This window comes from Diabrotica virgifera, chromosome 2, assembly GCF_917563875.1.
Source record: "Diabrotica virgifera virgifera chromosome 2, PGI_DIABVI_V3a".
In the NCBI taxonomy this organism is placed as follows: Eukaryota; Metazoa; Arthropoda; class Insecta; order Coleoptera; family Chrysomelidae; genus Diabrotica; species Diabrotica virgifera.
The window spans coordinates 230,982,608-231,002,827 of NC_065444.1; the positions used below are offsets into that span (position 1 = coordinate 230,982,608).

The following is a 20,220-nucleotide window of genomic DNA, read 5'->3' on the forward strand; positions in this document are numbered from 1 at the left end:
ATTCACTCAATTTGTGCCGCAGAAAAAATATTTTCAAACCATGTTCTTGGAAATTAAATAATCTACAATTTCATATTTAAACATTTTTTCGTATCTCTGATGCTAATCTTTCTATTCTGAAGAAAATTGCATTTTTTACCAAATTACAAAAATTCGTTATTCGCTTTTAACTCCATTTTTTTAAAAATTAATCATTATAAGCCACTCAAACTTCTGGAATCTATTAATAATACATAAATAAAGAAGAATGAATAAGGCCAATAACTAAAAACACCGCTAACTTACATTATTATGCTTCCAATTGGGCTTCTCTTTTTTTTTAAATACATTGATTTTTGAACCGTAACTTTTCTATTTTTTATCTTAGAAAGTTTGGTGATAAATAATTTTATAGGTTTTTATGAGATCTATAAGGCTATTGATATTAAATCCTTTTTAAATCCTCAGTCTCAAAAAGAGGTGACTTTGAAAGGGTTGGTAAAGGTGGTTTTTGCATGTTATTACAAGTTTTAATTGTCAATAGCTCACTCAATTTTTGCCGTAGGAAAAATTTTTGCAAACCAAGTTCTTGGAAATTAAATAAACTACAATTTCATATTTAAACATTTTTTTCTTATCTCTGATGCTAATCTTTCTATTCCCAAGAAAAGGGCATTTTTTACCAAACTACAAAAATTAGTTATTCGCTTTTAACTCTATTTTATTAAAAACTAATAATTTTAAGCCGATCAAACTTCTAGAACCTATTAATAATACATAAATAAAGAAGACCAAATAGGGTCAATGACTAATTTTAATTAGGCTGGTGATAAGGGGGTTGTTTCCGATAAATTTTTTGCTGAAAAAAATAGGGACTGACATTCTTTTCATTATAAGTCACTTAATTTTTGAGCTAGAGACCTTTTTTATTTCTAGAGATACACATTTTTAAATACTTTAAATTAGTTTCAACAAGTTATCCTCGAAAATGCATAGTTTTTTGACTTATTTGTCTGACTTTGAATCTACAATATTTAAAAATTGACGAAGAAGAGCTAACATATAAAAAAGTATAGCTCGATTACTATTGGTTTAAAAAAAAATAAAAAACAGGATTTTTTATTTTTTCAAAAGGTACATTTTTATTAAGCAAAGTTGTTTTGATAAACCGAAAACTTTTTGAGTTATTAGCAGAAAACTGATTAATAAAAACATTGATTTTTGCGATATAAAACTAACACATTCGATAGCGAATAAATCGAAAAGTATTGATTTTATCAAAAAAATGTATAAAACGTTTTTTACAATAAATGTTTTTACCAACTTTTGCGGTCAAAATATAATTAAACATTTTCACCCCCGAGATGGGGTGGCAACCACCCCCATGGTAAAAGCGGCTTTCGACATCATATAGATTTTGATACTTGGACTATCCACTACTTATTCTTAAATTTTTAAGCAAATCGATTCATTCTGTAAAAATTGCGAGGTTTTGTTCTATTGTAAGCTTCATCACTTGGACTAGCCGGCCGACATGATCAACCAAAAAAGAGGATGAATCTGATGATTTTTCTAGTGACATTATTGGGTGTGAATCTGTCTTTTGAGTTTTCTCCTCCTAGTTTAAAAACAGTGTATAGTTGGTACTTAAATTATAGTAGTATAACTATTTAAACATAATATACTTACAGTTTTAGATGGCAGCGTAAAAAGTAATTCTCTATCAAATCTACCAGGTCGACGAAGGGCCGGATCGATAGCATCGATTCTGTTCGTTGCCCCTATAACTATCACTTCCCCTCGATCTGCCAGTCCGTCCATTAACGCTAATAAAGTTGATACTATACTTGCATGGACTTGATCTTGCCTTGACGATCTCACCGGAGCCAGTCCATCAAGTTCATCAAAAAATATAATGGAAGGTTTCATTTCGGCAGCCTACAATAAATTTTTCAAAGTTAGTTTAGACTTTTTCTAATTTTTTCTTGTAATCAATTGTTGTGCAATCAAAACAAAATAAAACTAAACAATAGTTTTCCCTCCCTTCCCAGCATTGACGATGTTTATCCATCTTCTGGAATAATTTCTTAAATCCAGGACACAAGAGTGTCCTTACAGTGTTAACTATTCCAACCGTAACTATTGACAACAAGTATGAATTGCTTACAGCTTCAATTTCCATGCTCATGCGGGTTCCATGTGGGAAGGTTTGTCAATATAGCATAGTGTTCGCAGTACACTGGCAGAGGTCTCAACATGCATCAACAATTGGAAAAGTTTACTGATAGTTAAAAAGTAAGAAAAGTTGATCCAGCCTATGTGTACGTGTATATTTTCCACCCATTTTGCTGTTATGTACTTTCATATGTAACTCTGGTAGGCCACATGGTACTAATAGCCGGAATCAGCTGAACTAATGTTTTTAGCTTGGTGAGACTCCTCAATCCCTCCTCTCTCATATTAACTTTTTTTTAACGTTTATTGAGCAATCTGTTAGTTATAAAAATTCTGACAATAAGCGCCTTTGGGGTTTAAAGTAAAAAAAAGTGACGTTAGAGAGGTCAGTCTAATCACTGGACCTCTAGTATGGAACAAACATGATATTCCGATAATATGCTACATACAAACATACATTTTACATTTACAAACAATACATATATCTAAAATATAAACATAATTATGGTGAGTTATAAAACTTATTTATAAATAAGATCCAGTGGATTCTTACGTTTTAGTCTGCGAGTTTGTTGACTATTATCAAGCAAGTTTATGGCCAGGGCATTTAGATGGCTTTCTAGGCGTTTTATGTACCGAACACTGCACTGAACTATCACTTCACTGATCGTAGGTACTTCTAGATCACAATAAATGTCTTTGTTTGACACGAACCATGGGGAGTCTGTTATAGAGCATAACACTTTAGATGGTAATCTTTCCATTATGGATATGTTGGATTTTGCTGCTGTACCCCATAGCTGGATCCCATAGGTCCAGGCCGGTTTGAGTATTGTATTGTATACCAACAGTTTGTTACGTATAGACAACTTCGATGTTTTCCAAGTATGTATCCAATAATGTTTACGAAATTTTAAGTTTAACTGTTGGCGCTTTTTCATATATGGGTTCTCCATGTCAAAGTTTTGTCCAGGTGCATACCAAGGTATTTAACGATTTCGGCTTGTGGAATTGCTTTGTTATTTATTTCTAAGGCGATATTTTGCGTTATTTTGTGATTTTGATTCATTGATCTTTATTCGCCATTTCTTTGTCCACTTTTCAAGGTTCCTAATATGCCTTTGAAGAGATTCGGTAGCTGTTGCGGGATTTTCATCTGTGACTAACATAGCTGTGTCGTCTACGAATGTTGTAGTGCATTTTGGTTTGTTGGTATGTCGTGTGTAAATATTAAATATAATATAGGACCCAGAACACTACCTTGACGGACTCCAGATCGTATAGGGTAGATTTTTTATGTATCTGCTTCATGCTTGACAGAGATAGTATCTTTCTTCTAAATATGATTTCAGTATAGTAAACACTGAATCAGGAACGTTCATTTTTATTTTGAAGAGCAACCCTTCATGCCAGACTTTATCAAAAGCCTGACTGAGGACAAGAAAAAGTGCAGAACAGTATTTTTTTTTCCTCAAAAGTTTTATTTACTATATCAACGACTCTATGAACTTGTTCTATTGTTGAATGCTTCTCTCTGAAACCAAACTGGTGATCCGGAAAAAGATTATTATCAGTTATTATCTTCATTAGCCTGGTCGCTAATAGCTTGTCAAAAAATGGTTTAACAAGTACCGGTAAGAGACTAATAGGACGATAAGAGGTATGTTCGTGAGGTGGTTTACCATGTTTATGGATCTTTATTATTCAGCAATTTTCCATTGCGTTGGTACAATTTTAAGCTTTAGTGCGGCGTTGAATAGTTGTGTTATCATAATTACACCTTTATCTGGTAACTCTTTTAAGATAGTTCCTGTTATAAGGTCATAGACAGGAGCTTTTTTGGTTTTTAATCTATATTGAATGGTATTTTTAACATCTCTTTTTGTTACTGGTTTAATTTGCTCACTTGGCTGTTGGATTGTTGCTAGACTTTCATAGATCGCCTCATCTTCTTCAGCACTGACAGATGGTAGAGGTTGAAAATCTTCTTCACGATATTTTCCAAATGCCTCTGCTTTTTCTTGATCTGTTCTCGACCATGAGCCATCTGGATTTCTTAATGCTGGTATATGTTTACTGGGTTGTTTTAATTTCCTGGTGGCCTTCCAAAGTGAATAATCGGTATCTGCTGTTGGTGTTAAATTTTTAAGATAATTTTCGATGTAGGAGTTTTTGTGCTGTAGTATTGTATTTTTCAGCTGTCTTGCGGCTCTATTGTAGTTTATTTTATCTTGATGCTGCCTTGTGTTTTGCCATATCTTTCTTAGTCTCATCTTCCCTTTAATTTGGTTTCTTATATTAATAGGATTGTTTCTTTTATTCTGTGTATCTTTACATTCTGGAGTGGCATTCCAGACAGCTTCTTGGAGAAGTGTAGTAAATTCGTATAATGCCAATTCAAGTTCATCTTTTGTTATTAGAGAAATATTAAGGTCTACCCTTTGATGTATTTCTTCCCTGAACTCATTCCAGTCGGTTTAACACCTAATGGTAATAAACCACAATTCTAATTAAAAATACCTCATGTGTGACGTTCATGTCACCACCTCGGAAATCGTTATCAAAATACAAATTAATCTAATTAAAAAAAACTTATTAGTCCAGTCCATTATGGACTGGACTTATACGTTAACAAGATCGATTCTGGTACATACACCAAAAATTTTTCAATTTATAATTTAACTGAGTCGTCCCGTGCTTCGGAAGGCACGTAAAGTTGGTCCCAGCTAAAGTCGGTACGTAAAGTTGCTCGTTAGGTCCAGCTACAGTCCGTCTAATTTGCTTACCGTTGCACGTCATTATTTACGTTAGAGATCTAAGTTGACATTGTTGCACAATTACAAAAAATTCTTAAATTCATTTGAAATCAAATACATCACATAATTTTTGCGGAAAGTGGATTATACAGCAAAACAAATTAATATTCAATGTAAATAAATAAAAACTTTAGAAATAGAAAACAAGAATTAAGCTATAATCTTACGTTAAAGTACATAATAAAAACAGTAAATATAAAGAAACAAATACTTATAGTAAAGAATAAAAACAAAACAAAGAAGTGTCATCACCGCAACTGTCAAATAAATGTTACCAAATTATGCCAAAATATCACCTTCGTTCGATTACAGTTACAGTGTGTTCCGAACAAATGTGCTTCATAAAAACGCTTTATAATTCATTTATACAAATTAAATGAAAAATATTATTGTGTATTTCTTTAAGTTAACATTAATAGAAATCTATAAATATTATTTCTACGCGTACATAATAAAATATGTCTAGTGGCTGTAATGCTAGTGTACTCGGCAAAATGAATTCTAAAAAAGAACACACCTACCGCCTAAATATTTCGTGTTGGTATCATGTGAAGTCACGGGCTATGACGCGGATGACGTGCAACGGTAAGTAAATTAGACGGAGTATACGTCAGTAGTCGTTAACACTAAAATTTGAGTCAGAAAGTTAGACAGATGGAAGATGTAGTCATCGACTGCAGAAGTCAATTGACTGCAGTAGGCCGGGTCATAACAAATGGCTTCCAAAAATGGTCTCCCTTGATCTGTCCAATACAAAAGATATATTTTATAAAACTTTGCGTGTTTAACTGGTACAATGAGTATTGTAATAAAATATTTACCTGCTCAAATAACTGTCGCAATTGCTTCTCTGACTCTCCAATCCATTTACTTAATAAATCTGCACCTTTTCTAAGGAAAAACGACACCTTCCTTTTCCCAAAACTACATTCATTAGCTAACGCTCTAGCGATTAATGTTTTACCGGTTCCTAAAAAATTGGTTTATATAAAAGTTTATACAATAATATCATTAAATATACACTGCGCGTCAGAAAAAAAACGCCCACAAAATTTAAGATTTTTTGAAGATATTCTTCTTTAGCGGCGATTCGATTGAGGGTAAAATTGTACATAAATCTGCGCGCCTGCGCACACAGACAGTATCTAGTTCCTTGCTAATCTTTCAAGATAGGTATGTATGTATCTGTATCCGTGCAGATAAGTCATTAAAAGAATATATTAGTGTTTTTAGTAGATGTGTTATTTATTATAATTCTTGTGTTTTTGGATTTGTGTTTCTCTGTAGTAAAATAATAAAATATTATGTAGGCTAACGATGCTCTTGGGACACCGGGCGAAATCCCATTGAACATTAGCCTTGTTTCTGTACGCGGGGCTCTACAGGAATCGACAACGATCCCCAGCTACTCGTGGGAATAAATATGAATACTCACCAACATGCAAGGCAAGCACGGTGTTTAAATGCCACAAACCCGACCAGTGTAAACCAACCCTATTCAAAGTGCGTCAAAAATATAAACCTCAACATCGCCACATATAATGCTCGGTCGCTCTCTACCGAAGAAAGGTTCGAAGAAATGGAGGAAGAACTTTCAAAAGTGAATTGGGATATTGTGGGTATCAGCGAAGTTAGAAAAAAAGGAGAGAATCTTATCTCACTCCCATCAGGCCATCTGTGGTACTACAAAGGAGAAGAGGAATCGACAGTCGGAGTAGTCGGCTTCTTTGTTCACAAAAGAATTGCGAACAGAATTGTGTCAATAAACCAAATATCAACAGGGGTGGTCTACTTAAACATCAAAATGAGCACCAGATATATCCTAAAGTTCATTCAAGTATACGCACCTACTACAGGCCATTCAGATGAAGAAGTCCAAATATTCTACGACCAAATATCCTGTGCAATTAAGGAAAATCCTGGCCACTTCTTAATAATAGGCGGTGATTTCAACGCCAAAATAGGTACCAAGGAAGACCCCTCTGAAATAATATTGGGAAATTTTGGAAGCGAAGGCAGAAATGATAGAGGCAAACAACTGTTAACTTTTCTTTTGGAAAACAATCTCTATCAAATGAACAGCTTCTTTAAAAAGAAAAAACACAGAAGATGGACCTGGGAAAGTCCAGATGGAAAAACAAGGAACGAAATCGACTATTTCTTAACAAATAAAAAAGAATTATTTAAAGACGTAAATGTGTTAAACCAGTTCAGCACAAGCAGTGATCACAGGTTAGTAAGAGCTAAAATAACGATATCGATCGAAAAGGAAAGACTCAAAATGATAAATAAGAAACACCCAAAGAAATGGGTAAAACCAACTAATATTCAGGAGTTCGAAAAATATATTAATGATACATTGAAAGATACAACAACAACAGATATTAATATACTGAACAAGCAAATAATCACCACAATACAACAGGCTCAAACTAAATACTGTCCAACAAACCAAAAAGATGAAAAACTAAGTCAACCTACTAAAACCCTTATAGAACTAAGACGACAGATGAAAGGAGATACAAGTTCCAGCAAAGAAGCGCTAAATCAAATAAATAAGACTATCACAAAGTCAATAAGAAAAGACATAAGAAACTACAATGTAGAAAAAACAAAACAAGCAATAGAGCAAAATAAGAAAATGAAAGTTTTGAAGAACGTAAGCGTACAAAAAGGAAAAATAGAAATCAACAAACTAAGAAACAGAACTGGAAAAGAAACTACAGAGATGAAATATTAACAATAGTCGAAGAGTTCTACACAGAGTTATACAAATCAAGAAAAAAAGATGACAATGCGCAACCTCCAATTACAGTAAAAACTGGGGTATTAAATCAAGGATCGGATTTAATGCCCGATATAACAAAATCAGAAATCAAAGAGGCTCTGAAGAAAATGAAAAATAATCGAAACCCAGGTGAAGATGGAATAGTATCAGAAGCACTAAAAATTGGAGGAAATATACTACTTGAAAAAATTAAACAACTTTTCAATATCTGCCTTCACAACGCCAATATTCCAACAGACTGGAACAACGCTACTATGATTCTATTACACAAAGCAGGAGACAAAGCCAATTTAGAGAATTACAGACCGATTAGCCTCCTCAGCCATTTATATAAGTTATTTACGCGAATAATAGTTAAGAGAATGGAAAGACAGTTAGAGATTTATCAACCAAGAGAACAGGCAGGATTCCGAAAAAATTACGGAACAAATGACCATCTACAAAGTATAAAAACCCTGATAGAGAAAGTAGTGGAATACAATAAACCCCTAGTTCTAGTTTTTATCGATTTTCATAAAGCCTTTGACACAGTTGAACTTAGCAAAATATTACAGGCGCTTAAAGAATGCAGGCTAGATTATAGGTATACAAAATTATTACACAAAATATACTTACAGGCAACAACCACTGTCAAATTACATACTAACAGTAATCGCATAAAAATAGAACGGGGGGTTAGACAAGAAGACCCAATGTCACCTAAACTTTTTAATACGGTCTTAGAACATGCTTTCAAGAGTTTGGATTGGATGACAAAGGGAATAAAAATAGATGGAGAATACCTAAACAACTTACGTTTCGCCGATGATATAGTCATAGTAGCTGAGGATCTAGGTATGGCAAGAGAGATGGTACAAGAACTCGTTGTAGCTACAGAAAATGTAGGTTTAAATATAAACATCTCAAAAACAAAAATAATGACAAATTTGGTACCCAACCAGAACATCAGTATTGGTGGGAAGGAAATAGAACTCGTAGATAGATATAAATACCTGGGACATGAAATTACGATTGGCAGGGATAACCAGACTCATGAGCTGAAGAGAAGAATCGGTCTTGGGTGGGCAGCATTTGGAAAACTGAGAGAAACTTTTAAAAGTGAGTTACCCACATGTCTAAAGAGAAAGGTATTCGATCAGTGTGTCCTCCCAGTCTTGACGTACGGATCAGAAACACTTACCTTAACTAAAGCCTCGGCTACCAAACTAAGAGTCACGCAGAGAAGATTGGAGCGGTCAATGTTAGGAATAACTCTGCGAGACAAAATCAGAAACGAAGAAATCAGGAGAAGAACAAAGGTGACTGACGTCATCGAGAGGATAGCCAGGTTGAAGTGGAGATGGGCAGGACACGTAGCCAGAATGACAGATGGGCGATGGACGAAGAGGTTATTGGAATGGAGGCCAAGAGAAGACAAGAGAAGCGTCGGTCGACCGCCTACAAGATGGACTGACGACTTGAGAAAGGTAAATAAAAACTGGATGAGGGCGGCGCAGGATAGATGGGGCTGGAAACGAGGGGAGGAGGCCTATGTTCAGCAGTGGACTTTTGAGGCTGGATGATGATGATGATGTAGGCATAACATTTTTACACGCCGTGTTGTGTAATTATATCCGAAACTTACATGTCAATTGCAATGACCTCGCTAGAATAGTTGGTAGGGCGTTAGGTCCGAGATTGGAACGACGCGGGTTCGAATCCTGGGCGATTCATGTTTTTTTTATTTTTGGTTGTTTTAATAAAAATTTTTTGAAAGTGGTAGATAAGAAAGTTTGTTTAATTTTTAAATAAAATAAAAATAACCTGTGAAGTATATTTACTTCGTTGAAATTGCCTATATAATAGAAGAATATCTTCTTACGTGCGTACAAAGTACACACACACACACACATTCTTTTTTTTTATTTTTCTTTCATTTATATCAAATTAAATCTATTGAGTATTGAGTCAGTTACTCTTGTAGCACGTAGCCGGACATAATCATTATGGTCTGTTTTTAAGCCAAGAGGAGTAATTCAAATTTACCGCGCCGTAATGCTTGTTTGTAATTGGTCCAACCTCAGGCAAGTTTACTCCACTGTTATGAAATTTTGACACTCATGACATTTCTGAAATTTTGACATTACTGGCATTTCATAGATTAATTAAGTTATATTGGTGATTTTTTGTGTTTTCTGCGTTATTCCCTTAATTTTTAGATTTTTAGTCTACTTTTATATAAAAAAAAACCGTTGTTTTTAGAACTTTTTAGCGACGTATTAGTATAATATATGCATGGATTACTTTCGAAGGCCGATATAACCAAACAAAAAAGATGTATTTTTTACTGAAGATGTATTAGAAGAAGAAGAAGATGTATGTGATTTTTCTAGTGACTTTCTTGGGTGTGAATCTGTCTTTTTAGTTTACTTCTCCTGGTTTAAAAACAAACCATAGTAACAAATGGAAAACAAGGAAAAATTTGAGAAAATAATAAATGTGTTCAAAATTTTAATGTACCATTACAGTTACAACAATAGTTGAATTATATGTAGAGTCAAGAAAGAAAGTATCACTTATTTCAATAATGTGTGTTGCCACCACGAATCTGGATGACTCTCATCATTCGATTTGGCTTAGAACTTTAAGCGTTTTGGATGCCCATTTGGGGAAAGTGGTCAATTCTTCAATGAGAACCATTCAGCTCTTCACACGTTGTTGAAGCAGGTATACGATATCTTACTCTCTAGCCCTTCTGTAGACCTTATTTCCACTATCTTTACCATACATTGATATTCTAACCTCATCAGTAAATAATACTTTTTTCCAATCGTCTATTATAAAATTGACACATTCATGGGCAAATGCAAGTAGGCACCTTTTGTAAGCAGCAGCAAGTAATGGGCCCTTTGCTAGGTTGGAAGCTGTAAAACCCCGTTTTTTATCCTTCGTAGAGCAGTAGAAACACTGAGTACTGGTCCTTGAACGCCCATACTGTATCGTCATCCGGTCTCAAGAAATCGTTGGTAAGTTTTCTGCACAATTGGACGACTAACATTTAGTTGTCTTGCCACATGTCTTTAGCCTGTTCCGTTTTCCAGCAATATAACAATATGAACAGACTTTCGATGTTTTTCCATCATTGTTAAGAAATACACTTCATTGTAAGGAGGCCAGTGCAATATCTCAGAAACTCTTTAGCTCTTTCAGACCCGGTGTCCATTGCAATGGACATACATTTACGTAAGTCGTACAACAAAATTAAACTCCTGTAAATTGCTGACTACATATTTTTTATTTTGCATATCTCAGTTACTACTAAACATAATTATCAGTTTAGTTTGAATCATAGCCATGTTAAATGCAGTTAAAGATAGTGTGACATGGCGAATTCACCATATTCTGGAAAGGGTAAGTAAATATCATGTTTCTTCAGGTTGTAAATTTATTATATGTAATCAAATATTATTTATTATTTTATACAATAGTATACATATATCAATTTATATACATACAACTTTTTCAATATAGATAATTTTTTGATGTTTTTTGTTGATAACACACATTAAAATATGATGTCCATTGCAATGGACAACAGGTCTATATTGATATTTTTATTTCAGATTTTAACCCGGATAATCCAAAAGATGAAGAGATTTTAATGTCCTTTTTATATGATGATGATGAATTAGAAAAATTATCTGATAATGTGCTGTCCCAAATTGAAGATCAATCAGAGATCAATCTAATTTAAGTGGGAAAATCCATAAAAAGAAGCATTAGTCGTCCAAAGTATCAACTGAGAATTCTTCCCACACTACAAAAAGACATAGAGTTGAAATTAGACCATTGAAGGAAATACGCATAGATAAAATATAAATAGATCATTTACCAGATTACGATAACAAAAGGGAAGCATCCAGATGCTAAAATGTTCGGGGTAAAGGGAAAATTCATTTTTTTTTTTCGTGAAAAATTATGTACATTTATGTTTTGTGAAGAACAACAATTGTTTTAAAAATTTTCATTTAAATTAATTAACATTTGCTTGATATAAATTTAACATATTTAAGAAAAATATAATATGTGACTATTTTCCTAAATTCTTATTATAGTCCCAATGTCCATTACAATGGACATTCTGGCAAAAATGTGATTTTACACAATTACAATCTTCCGTTAAGAAGATTCAATAGAATTTTTTTTCCGCAGAGAATAAGTCAGGTCTGAAAGGGTTAGAACGCTACAATACAAACTCTTTAATTCACAGTTCTCAAAACAATCATTTCCGCGAAGCTTCGTTGATTCGTAATCAATGAATTCTGCGAATTTTGTGGTTTAATATGGTTTACGGATTTCTTTATATTGCAGGCTCGGTTTAGCTTCTCAGTACACGTGATTTAATTAGGATAAATCAAATTAAAAGAAAATGGAGAAATATACCTATAAAAGAATATAGAATTAAGCGGTCCGTTTTCTCTGACGCGCAGTGTATATTTAATAAGATATTATTCATAAATAAGTAGTATTGAATGAAAATTGTTGCGTTTTCATACCGGGAGGCCCATGGAAGAGTACACCCCTTGGTGGTTGAATGCTAAACTGCTTAAAAACTTCTGGATACATCATGGGAAGAAGTATCATTTCTTTTAAACATTGTATATGGTTATCCAGTCCGCCAATGCTGTTAAACTTGATGTTGTTATCCAACGTTTCCGGCTTAATTGGAACAATTTTGTTAAATCCTCCAGCCCCAGATTTCATTCGTTCAGTTTTAGAATGATGGGGACTTTTAGGTGGTTTACTATAAAAAAAGATACAAAAGTCATAATTTAAAAAGCAAAAAACGTCAGAAAACTGTCAAAGTTTAAATACGCTTTTCAAAGTTCCACGCGAATTTTTAAAGATTTAATCACTACTATAAACAGACAAATTCCAATAAAATTTTGTTTATAAACAGTTTATAGCCAAGAATAAAAAATATAGTGAAGTATAAAGTAGTAGAATTTTAAGTTACAAATTGAGTTATTTTCGGTTCGACATAGAGTTGATTTTACTTATCTACTTCAAAAGGTAACATCATATTACAAATAATATTATCGTAAATTACCGAAAAAAGTAAATCATAGTATAAGATGGATATAAAATGAACACATCCAATTCAGAACCTCAAGCTTCTCCTGTAGAAGATTTCATAGGATACCAAAATTGCACTTCATCCACACAAGTAAGTACTAAATTCATTTAAATGTAATTTACAAAAATATGTATTAAAGAAGTAGTAATAAAAAACCAAAAACCAAAATGTACCTCAACCTTGCACAATAAACCGGCACATTTTAGAACGGGTCAACAACTTTATGTACTTGAAATGTTGGATCGATACCAGCCTAAACCCTGATCTAGAAATAAGATTAAGAATATAACAGGCCAGAAAATCTTTCGAAAAAATCAAAAGACGGCTATATGATTCTCGAATAATACTCGAAATTCAACGATGTTTATCAAAATGGTACAATCCGACAAGCGAGAACTGGCGGGTGACCTTCTCGTATTGTGTATTTTCGCGCTAGGTCACCCGCCAGCTCTGGTTTGTCGGATTGTAAGTCTGATGGACTCTTCTCTATGCAATTGGAACGTAGACCCTTAAAACATCAACCGTAAATAAATTGGAGTGACATGTGAATCTACCGGAGAATCCTCAAGATTTCATGAACATCGCACAACTCAAATGAAGAAGTGCTTCAAGTGCTGCATATAATAGGCAAGGAACGAGAACTATTCAACACAGTGAAAGTTAGAAAAACATACCTAGGCCACATACTTCGATACTTCTTCTACCCTTGTCTCACACCTCGCTTTATTTCAATTTCTTCAGTGGTATTATTCTCTACTCTCACTGCTGCTTTCTGATTGTAGTACATATTTGCTATTAGTCGGATGTCTCGTTTATCTAAATTCTTTTCTGCCAGGAGTCTGATTAGATGATCATGCCGCACTTTATCAAAGGAATTGTTATAATCTATGAAACACATGAATACATCTTGATTTATGTCAAGACATCTTTGAGACATAACGTTCAGTGCAAACAACGCCTCTCTTGTTCCGAGTCCATTTCGGAATCCAAACTGGGTATCATTGATGTCTATTTCCAGTTTTCTGTGTGCTCTAGTGTGTATAATTTTCAGTACATGACTCATCAAACTGATTGTACGGTAATCACTACATTGTTTGGCATTCATCTTTTTTGGTATAATAACAAAGGTGGATAAAAGCCATTCTGGTGGTATTTTTCCTGATGTATAAATGCTATTGAAAAGTTCAACTAAAATGTGGATCGAGTCTTCTTCTAACAGTTTAAGGATTTCCGTTGGTATTTCATCTGGACCTGGGGCTTTACCGTTTTTCATTCATTTCACCGTTTAACATTCAAGGAGACCTTCGTCTCCTTGTATGTTACTTAGTTCAGATTGTTGTCTATCATCTGCAAAGAGTTCTTCAACATAGTTTTCTATGTCTTCAACTGTTCTTCTAGTTCTGTTATTATGTTTCCGTTGACATTATACAGGGTATTTGGCTGCTTACGTTTTTGTGTACCTGCAAGTTCTTTCACTTTTTTATGTACATTAATAAAAATATCATGTTTTGCCTGCAATTGCTCTATTTCTTCACATTTTCTTTTATAAAAATCTTCCTTTGCTATTCTGATTTCTTTTTGATTTCTTTCTGTATTTGTTCATACCTTTGTTAGTTTTTTTCCTTTCATTATTCTCCGATTGTCCATGAGAAGAAGGATTTTATCAGTCATCCATCTTTACTTTATTTTTGGTTTTTCTTTAGTCAGAATTTTCTTCGTAGGACTTGTTATCGCCATTTTTACGTTTTGCCATTTTTTATCTATGTTGTTCGTTGGCTGAGATGTTTCTTTTTCATGAAATATTTTCAAATTATTATTAATACATCTTTGCAGTTCCTCCTTTACCTCCAGGTTACATAAATGATTGACGTCTATCTGGTTTGCTCTTCTTTTCTGCTCCAATCTTTTTAGTTTAATAGAGAGGCCACATACTGAGAAATAATAATTACCAATTTGCTAAACTAATAGTGAAAGGAGAGATCGAGGAAAAGATAGGACTAGGAAGAAAAAGACTATGGTGGCTAAGAAACATCTGAAAATTGGCAGGTTTAAATTTTGAACAGCCAATAAGAACAGCTGAAGGCAGAGAAGAGGTTGTAATTGTAGTAGCCAACCTCCGTTGGGGGCATTTTAAGAAAAAGGGAGACATTCCCATATCAACAATTCGATTTAGGACCGTATCATGTTTATATTGAATTCAAGTAGAATTTAAGAGTAGTATTAATGCGTTAAGAATAGGAGTTATTATTATTTCAAATTACATATGTAGAAATTGATAAAAAATTTCGAGTATCGAAAGTAGAAGTTAGATTCTTATTAAATTCAAAGATTCAAAGATTTTGTTGCTATTTTCTAATACAAATTATAAATGTTCAAATGGTGTTTTTCTGATAACCTCTTACTAGACTAGTATTAAAATTGGTAAGTATTTCTAAGGGCTGGGTTGAGGGGCGTCGTAAAAAAATGATAAAGTCCCAAGGGCGTGACGGTACAAATAAACTAGGGAAGCGCTGGTCTAGTGTACACAATTTAAGGAACAATAATTATTATTGCAATTTATTATACGTACCCTCGTCGAACATCTGATGATGACGAATCACTAGAGCTAGAAGATCTTTCCCGGATTCTGGGTCTAAACATTCTTGGTCTCATGTCACGTGTTCGTATGTCACGTGTCCGTATGTCCCTTGTTCTAGTTCTTATGTCCCTGGTTCTCAAGACTGACTGTTGCACTGAAATAGTAAAGTAAGTATAAACGATTGCTGATTAATAATTAATAAATAAAATAGAGAAAGAACAACTGCTAAAAAGCGGTATGAATTGAAAAAGTGATTTGATTTAATGTATCTTCTTTGGTTTTAATAACTGACAATACAATATTAAAACTAAAAAAAAATTATAGTGGGTAATATGAAATAGGTGACAAACCACCATAGACAAATCACAAATATACCCAATACCACCATAGACAAATCACTAATCACAAATATATAATAGGATAGACCACACGTAACATTTCAGGACTCCATACAGATTTCTTTAGAGTATAGATTAAAGAGACAGGGTTACAAAACACAACACTGTCGTACTCCACGTTCGATGGATAGTTCTTCAGTACGACTATCCCCAATTTGGATAGAGACTATTTGATTGTAATATAAGTATTTTAACAGTCTTATATCGTAACGGTAAAGTCCTGCTGCTCGCAGGTAATCGAAAAGCGTATCGTGTTGTCGAATACCTTCTCGAAATCAAAAGACAGGTATAAATGTTCTTTTGGAACTCACAACTTTCTAACTGTGGTCTAGAAACTTTCTAGTTTCTAGACCATTTCTACATCCAAATTGTTTTTGCCCATTCTACTTTCGCACCGAATAAATAATCGGATTTTTGTGATTCGTAATAGTAGGTATATTATGCAACGAGCATTTCACGATGCTCGTTTTTATGCTTTATGCCAGTATGGCGATATGGCCGTACAAGCACCCTGACAACCCATACAAAAATAAGTCTTTAAAGCAATGGTTAAACCAGTCGTACTCTATGGCGCAGAATCGTGGACAATAATTACTAAACAATAGAAAATAAACTCCAGGTTTTCATAAATACTTGTCTAATGGTACGAACATGCCGAAGATACATGGATGTGGTCGCGATCGCGGTCGCTACATCGATGTCAAAACAAACCTTCATTTTCTTAGGAGATCGCAGATACCAAGAATGTGTCACCCGTTCACCCTCGCGACCTATCATCGATGCTTACAGCGATGTCGATGCCAAACAAAATGGTTTGTTTTACATCGCGATCGAGCTGCTGATCGCGTGGTAAATTAAAGTTTATTGGCGGTTTTTAAACCACCTGAGATTCGCTTGGTGTATTTATTAATTTCTTGTAATCAGGTTGCGACAAGTTTTGATTATATGGAAACCGCAAAGAACACTGAAAGGAAGGTATCTTCGGTATGTTCTGCCCGTCATCAATGTAAACCTCGACCGCGATCGCGACTTACACCGCGCTCATCCATGTATCTTCGGCATGTTCGTACCCTAAAAAGAATTATATGGTGACCCGAAGTTATAAGCAACCGAGAGCTATGGACCCGAGCAAAAGAAGAGGAAATTGGAAAACAAATACGCAAACGGAAGTTTGGATTGCTGGGACATATTTTACGAAACAGCGAAAACGAAATTCCAAAGAAAGTCTTACATTGGAACCCACAAGGAGGAAGAAAACAAGGAGAGCCAAAGGAAACTTGGATTAGAAGTACCCAAGCAGAAGGTAATATGACCTATAGACAGATGAGTTACATCGCGAAAAACAGGCAGAAATGAAAAAGTTTTTCGACTACCCCATGCCCACAGGAGGGATAATGGGTTACATACATACTTGTAACGATATGATGATACCTCGCCAAGCGATGAGCTGCTTTACCCGAGGCGACCGAAGGAGTGTCAGCGTTGGCGCATAGCACCACTGGGGGAAACCGAAGGAGAGGGCATAGAGAGCATATTTAAGGCGAGCTAGGAGAATGAGAAAATCAATATTTTTGCTTGGCACGAAGGCTATTCCAATAAGCGGGTTCGACTGTAGTAACAATTCCTGTAACGTTAACATAAATATATGGATAAAAAACTTAACGAGAAGTTTTGAATTAAAGACACGAGAAATAAATAATTTAAAGATATCACAAAATTATCAAAGGAAAGATATAATGATGTGCTTTATAGATTATGAAAAAGCCTTCGATCGAGTACATCATAAACTCGTACATACAGATTCGGCACTTTTTTAACTACCCTATGGGTTATTCAGTGTGTGGAACAAAGATAATATTTAATTGTTTGAATGCGAGTGAGACACAATCCACTCATGTTGTGGATCGTCTCCCCACTCCAGTCAAGTAACGAGTCTGACAGTTCAACAGTGTTGCTATATTTCTATTATATCATTTCTTCTAAAATATTAGTCGGATATTGAACGTAAAATAATATTTAAATCCGTTACAGTTTACTGTCGAATGACAATTAATATTGTCCCAACAAAACTTAAATGAAGTAGTTATGTAATTGTTATTTTTTAAACGATTCTATCAATTACTTTATTAATTAACACAGAACACTGACTTTACAAATTGATGAGTGACAACAGCGAAACTTTACTAGACAGACAGCAATATTCCCCTCATTTCCCTAAAAGACTAGGCGGGCCTTATGATTTGCTTCAATTTTTCGTATATTCGCGTTCAACAGGTCGAATTTCAGATTTCAGGTTCTATTGTTCATAAGCTGTTGTCACATAAGGTTGAAAATAAAAAAATAATTAACATGCCAAACGTTTATAAACGTGATTTTGAAAATCGCCCAATTCCGACAAAAAAAAAACAGTTCGGTCAATAATTAAAAATTTCGAAAATTTTGGTTGCATAAATAACCGTAGAAAATGTCGTCCTGCGAATCAACCACGACCGAAAGTAATTTCTGTCGAACGCGAAGCTCGCGAAATGCAAGTCTGCTTAGCTGCTGAAGAAAAGCCTTGTTCGAGCAGACAAATTGCCGACGAGTTGACATAAAGGAGAGAACTGTGAGGAACATATTAAAACGAAATGGATACAAGTGCTATAAAGTGCAAACCACACAAGAACTTTTCCCAGACGATCATTTTAAACGTATGCAATTTTGTCAAGCTATGATTGAGAAGTCGAATGTCGACAATAACTTTCTAAGAAATATTGTGTTTACCGATGAATCTTCTTTCACCATCCACAGACGTAATAATCCATCTGTCGTCCGCTATTGGTCTAGGAAAAATAAACGATTGAGTATTGCTGTGCGAACACAATACCCAAAGAAATTAAATGTGTGGACTGGACTTTATAGCGATCATATAATTGGTCCATTTTTTATTACGGGAAATCTGAATGGACGTAAGTACCTAGAATTATTGCAAAATCAGATTACTCCCGCAATTCGAAACGTCGCGCCCAACTTCGACGATGTCTGGTTTCAACAGGATGGTTGCCCTGCACACAATTCAGCCGCAGTCAGAAATTATTTGGAACAAACATTCCCGGGACGATTAATTTCTACTCGAGGAACAATAGAATGGCCCCCTAGATCACCAGACTTAGCACCTTTAGATTTTTATTTCTGGGGTATGCTAAAATCCAAAATATACCAGCATGAATTTGAACGAGCGACCACTTTAGCAGAATTACAACAAAAAATTGTTCAGCTCTGCAGTGAGGTAGAGCCAGATCAGCTGAATGCAATGAGATCGTCATTGTATGATCGATTCGGTTTTTGTTCACTGCAAGAGGGTGGTTTGTTCGAACATTTACTCGTTTAGAATTGTTTTTGCCTTTAAGGTACTAGTACACTTTAGAAGACCAAAAATAAATATTTTTTTCAAGAATTTTTTTCTTAGAACCCTTATTAAAAATGAACATAAAACTTTTTACATATTAATATGTAACTCTTAGAGAGTACAAAAAATATATCTTTCTTCATTTGTGCACGTACACTAATATTGTAGAGGGCGCAAAAGTCGAGGCCTCGAAAAATGATGGCGGACAGTTAATCTCAGGATTGGGATATCTGAAACAAAAAAATCGTACTGCATTTAAAAAAGGAAGGTTTCTTACGTGACAATTTACCACAATTTGACCAAAAAATAAAAAATAAATATTTTTTAACCATAAAAAACTAAAGAAAAACGGGCGATTTTTTCACAAAATTTTTTCAAAGTTCGGTAAAATCTTTTTTTTGCGGAATTTTTCACTAACGGTGGTAAATTATCACGTAAGAAACCTTCCTTTTTCAAATGCCGTACGATTTTTTTGTTTGAGAGCTCCCAATCCTGAGATTAACTGTCCGCCATCGGAACTCCTTTTTTTCGATGCCTCGACTTTGGCGCCCTCTACAATATTAGTGTACGTGCATAAATGAAAAAAAGTATGTTCTTGGTATTCTCTAAGAGTTATGTATTAGTATGTAAAAAGTTTTATGTTCATTTTTAATAAAGGTTCTGAGAAAAAAAAACTTGAAAAAGTGCTTATTTTTGGTCTTCTAAAGTGTACTAGTACCTTAATTTTAATTTAATTATTTAGAATAAATTTTTCAGTTGGTTTTCTTATAAAAAAATATTTTTTTAAAATGACTAATTTTAATTTGATTATTTAGAATAAATTTTTCAGTTGGCTTTCTTATAAAAATATATTTTTTTTTAAATGACTTTAATTTTAATTTAATTATTTAGAATTGTTATTGTTATGTTGGTTATATTTTTATAAAAAAAGTACTTATTTTGTTATTTAGGTTAAAAATTTTTTTTGGGGGATAAAGGGGTA

General features: G+C 34.1%; 1 protein-coding gene across 5 annotated transcripts in view; it reads right to left on the minus strand.

Annotated features, from left to right (window-relative positions):
* The window catches only part of LOC126880481 (ATPase family AAA domain-containing protein 2-like), a 168,646-nt gene that overhangs the window by 75,387 nt on the left and 73,039 nt on the right, over positions 1–20,220 (minus strand). For all 5 annotated transcript variants that reach the window (XM_050644343.1, XM_050644341.1, XM_050644345.1 and 2 more), the window contains 4 exons: positions 15,444–15,606; positions 12,294–12,541; positions 5,792–5,940; positions 1,669–1,917 (listed from right to left, as the gene is read on the minus strand). In XM_050644343.1, the coding sequence (XP_050500300.1) occupies positions 1,669–1,917; positions 5,792–5,940; positions 12,294–12,541; positions 15,444–15,606 (809 nt within the window). The remainder of the gene's footprint in view (positions 1–1,668; positions 1,918–5,791; positions 5,941–12,293; positions 12,542–15,443; positions 15,607–20,220) is intronic.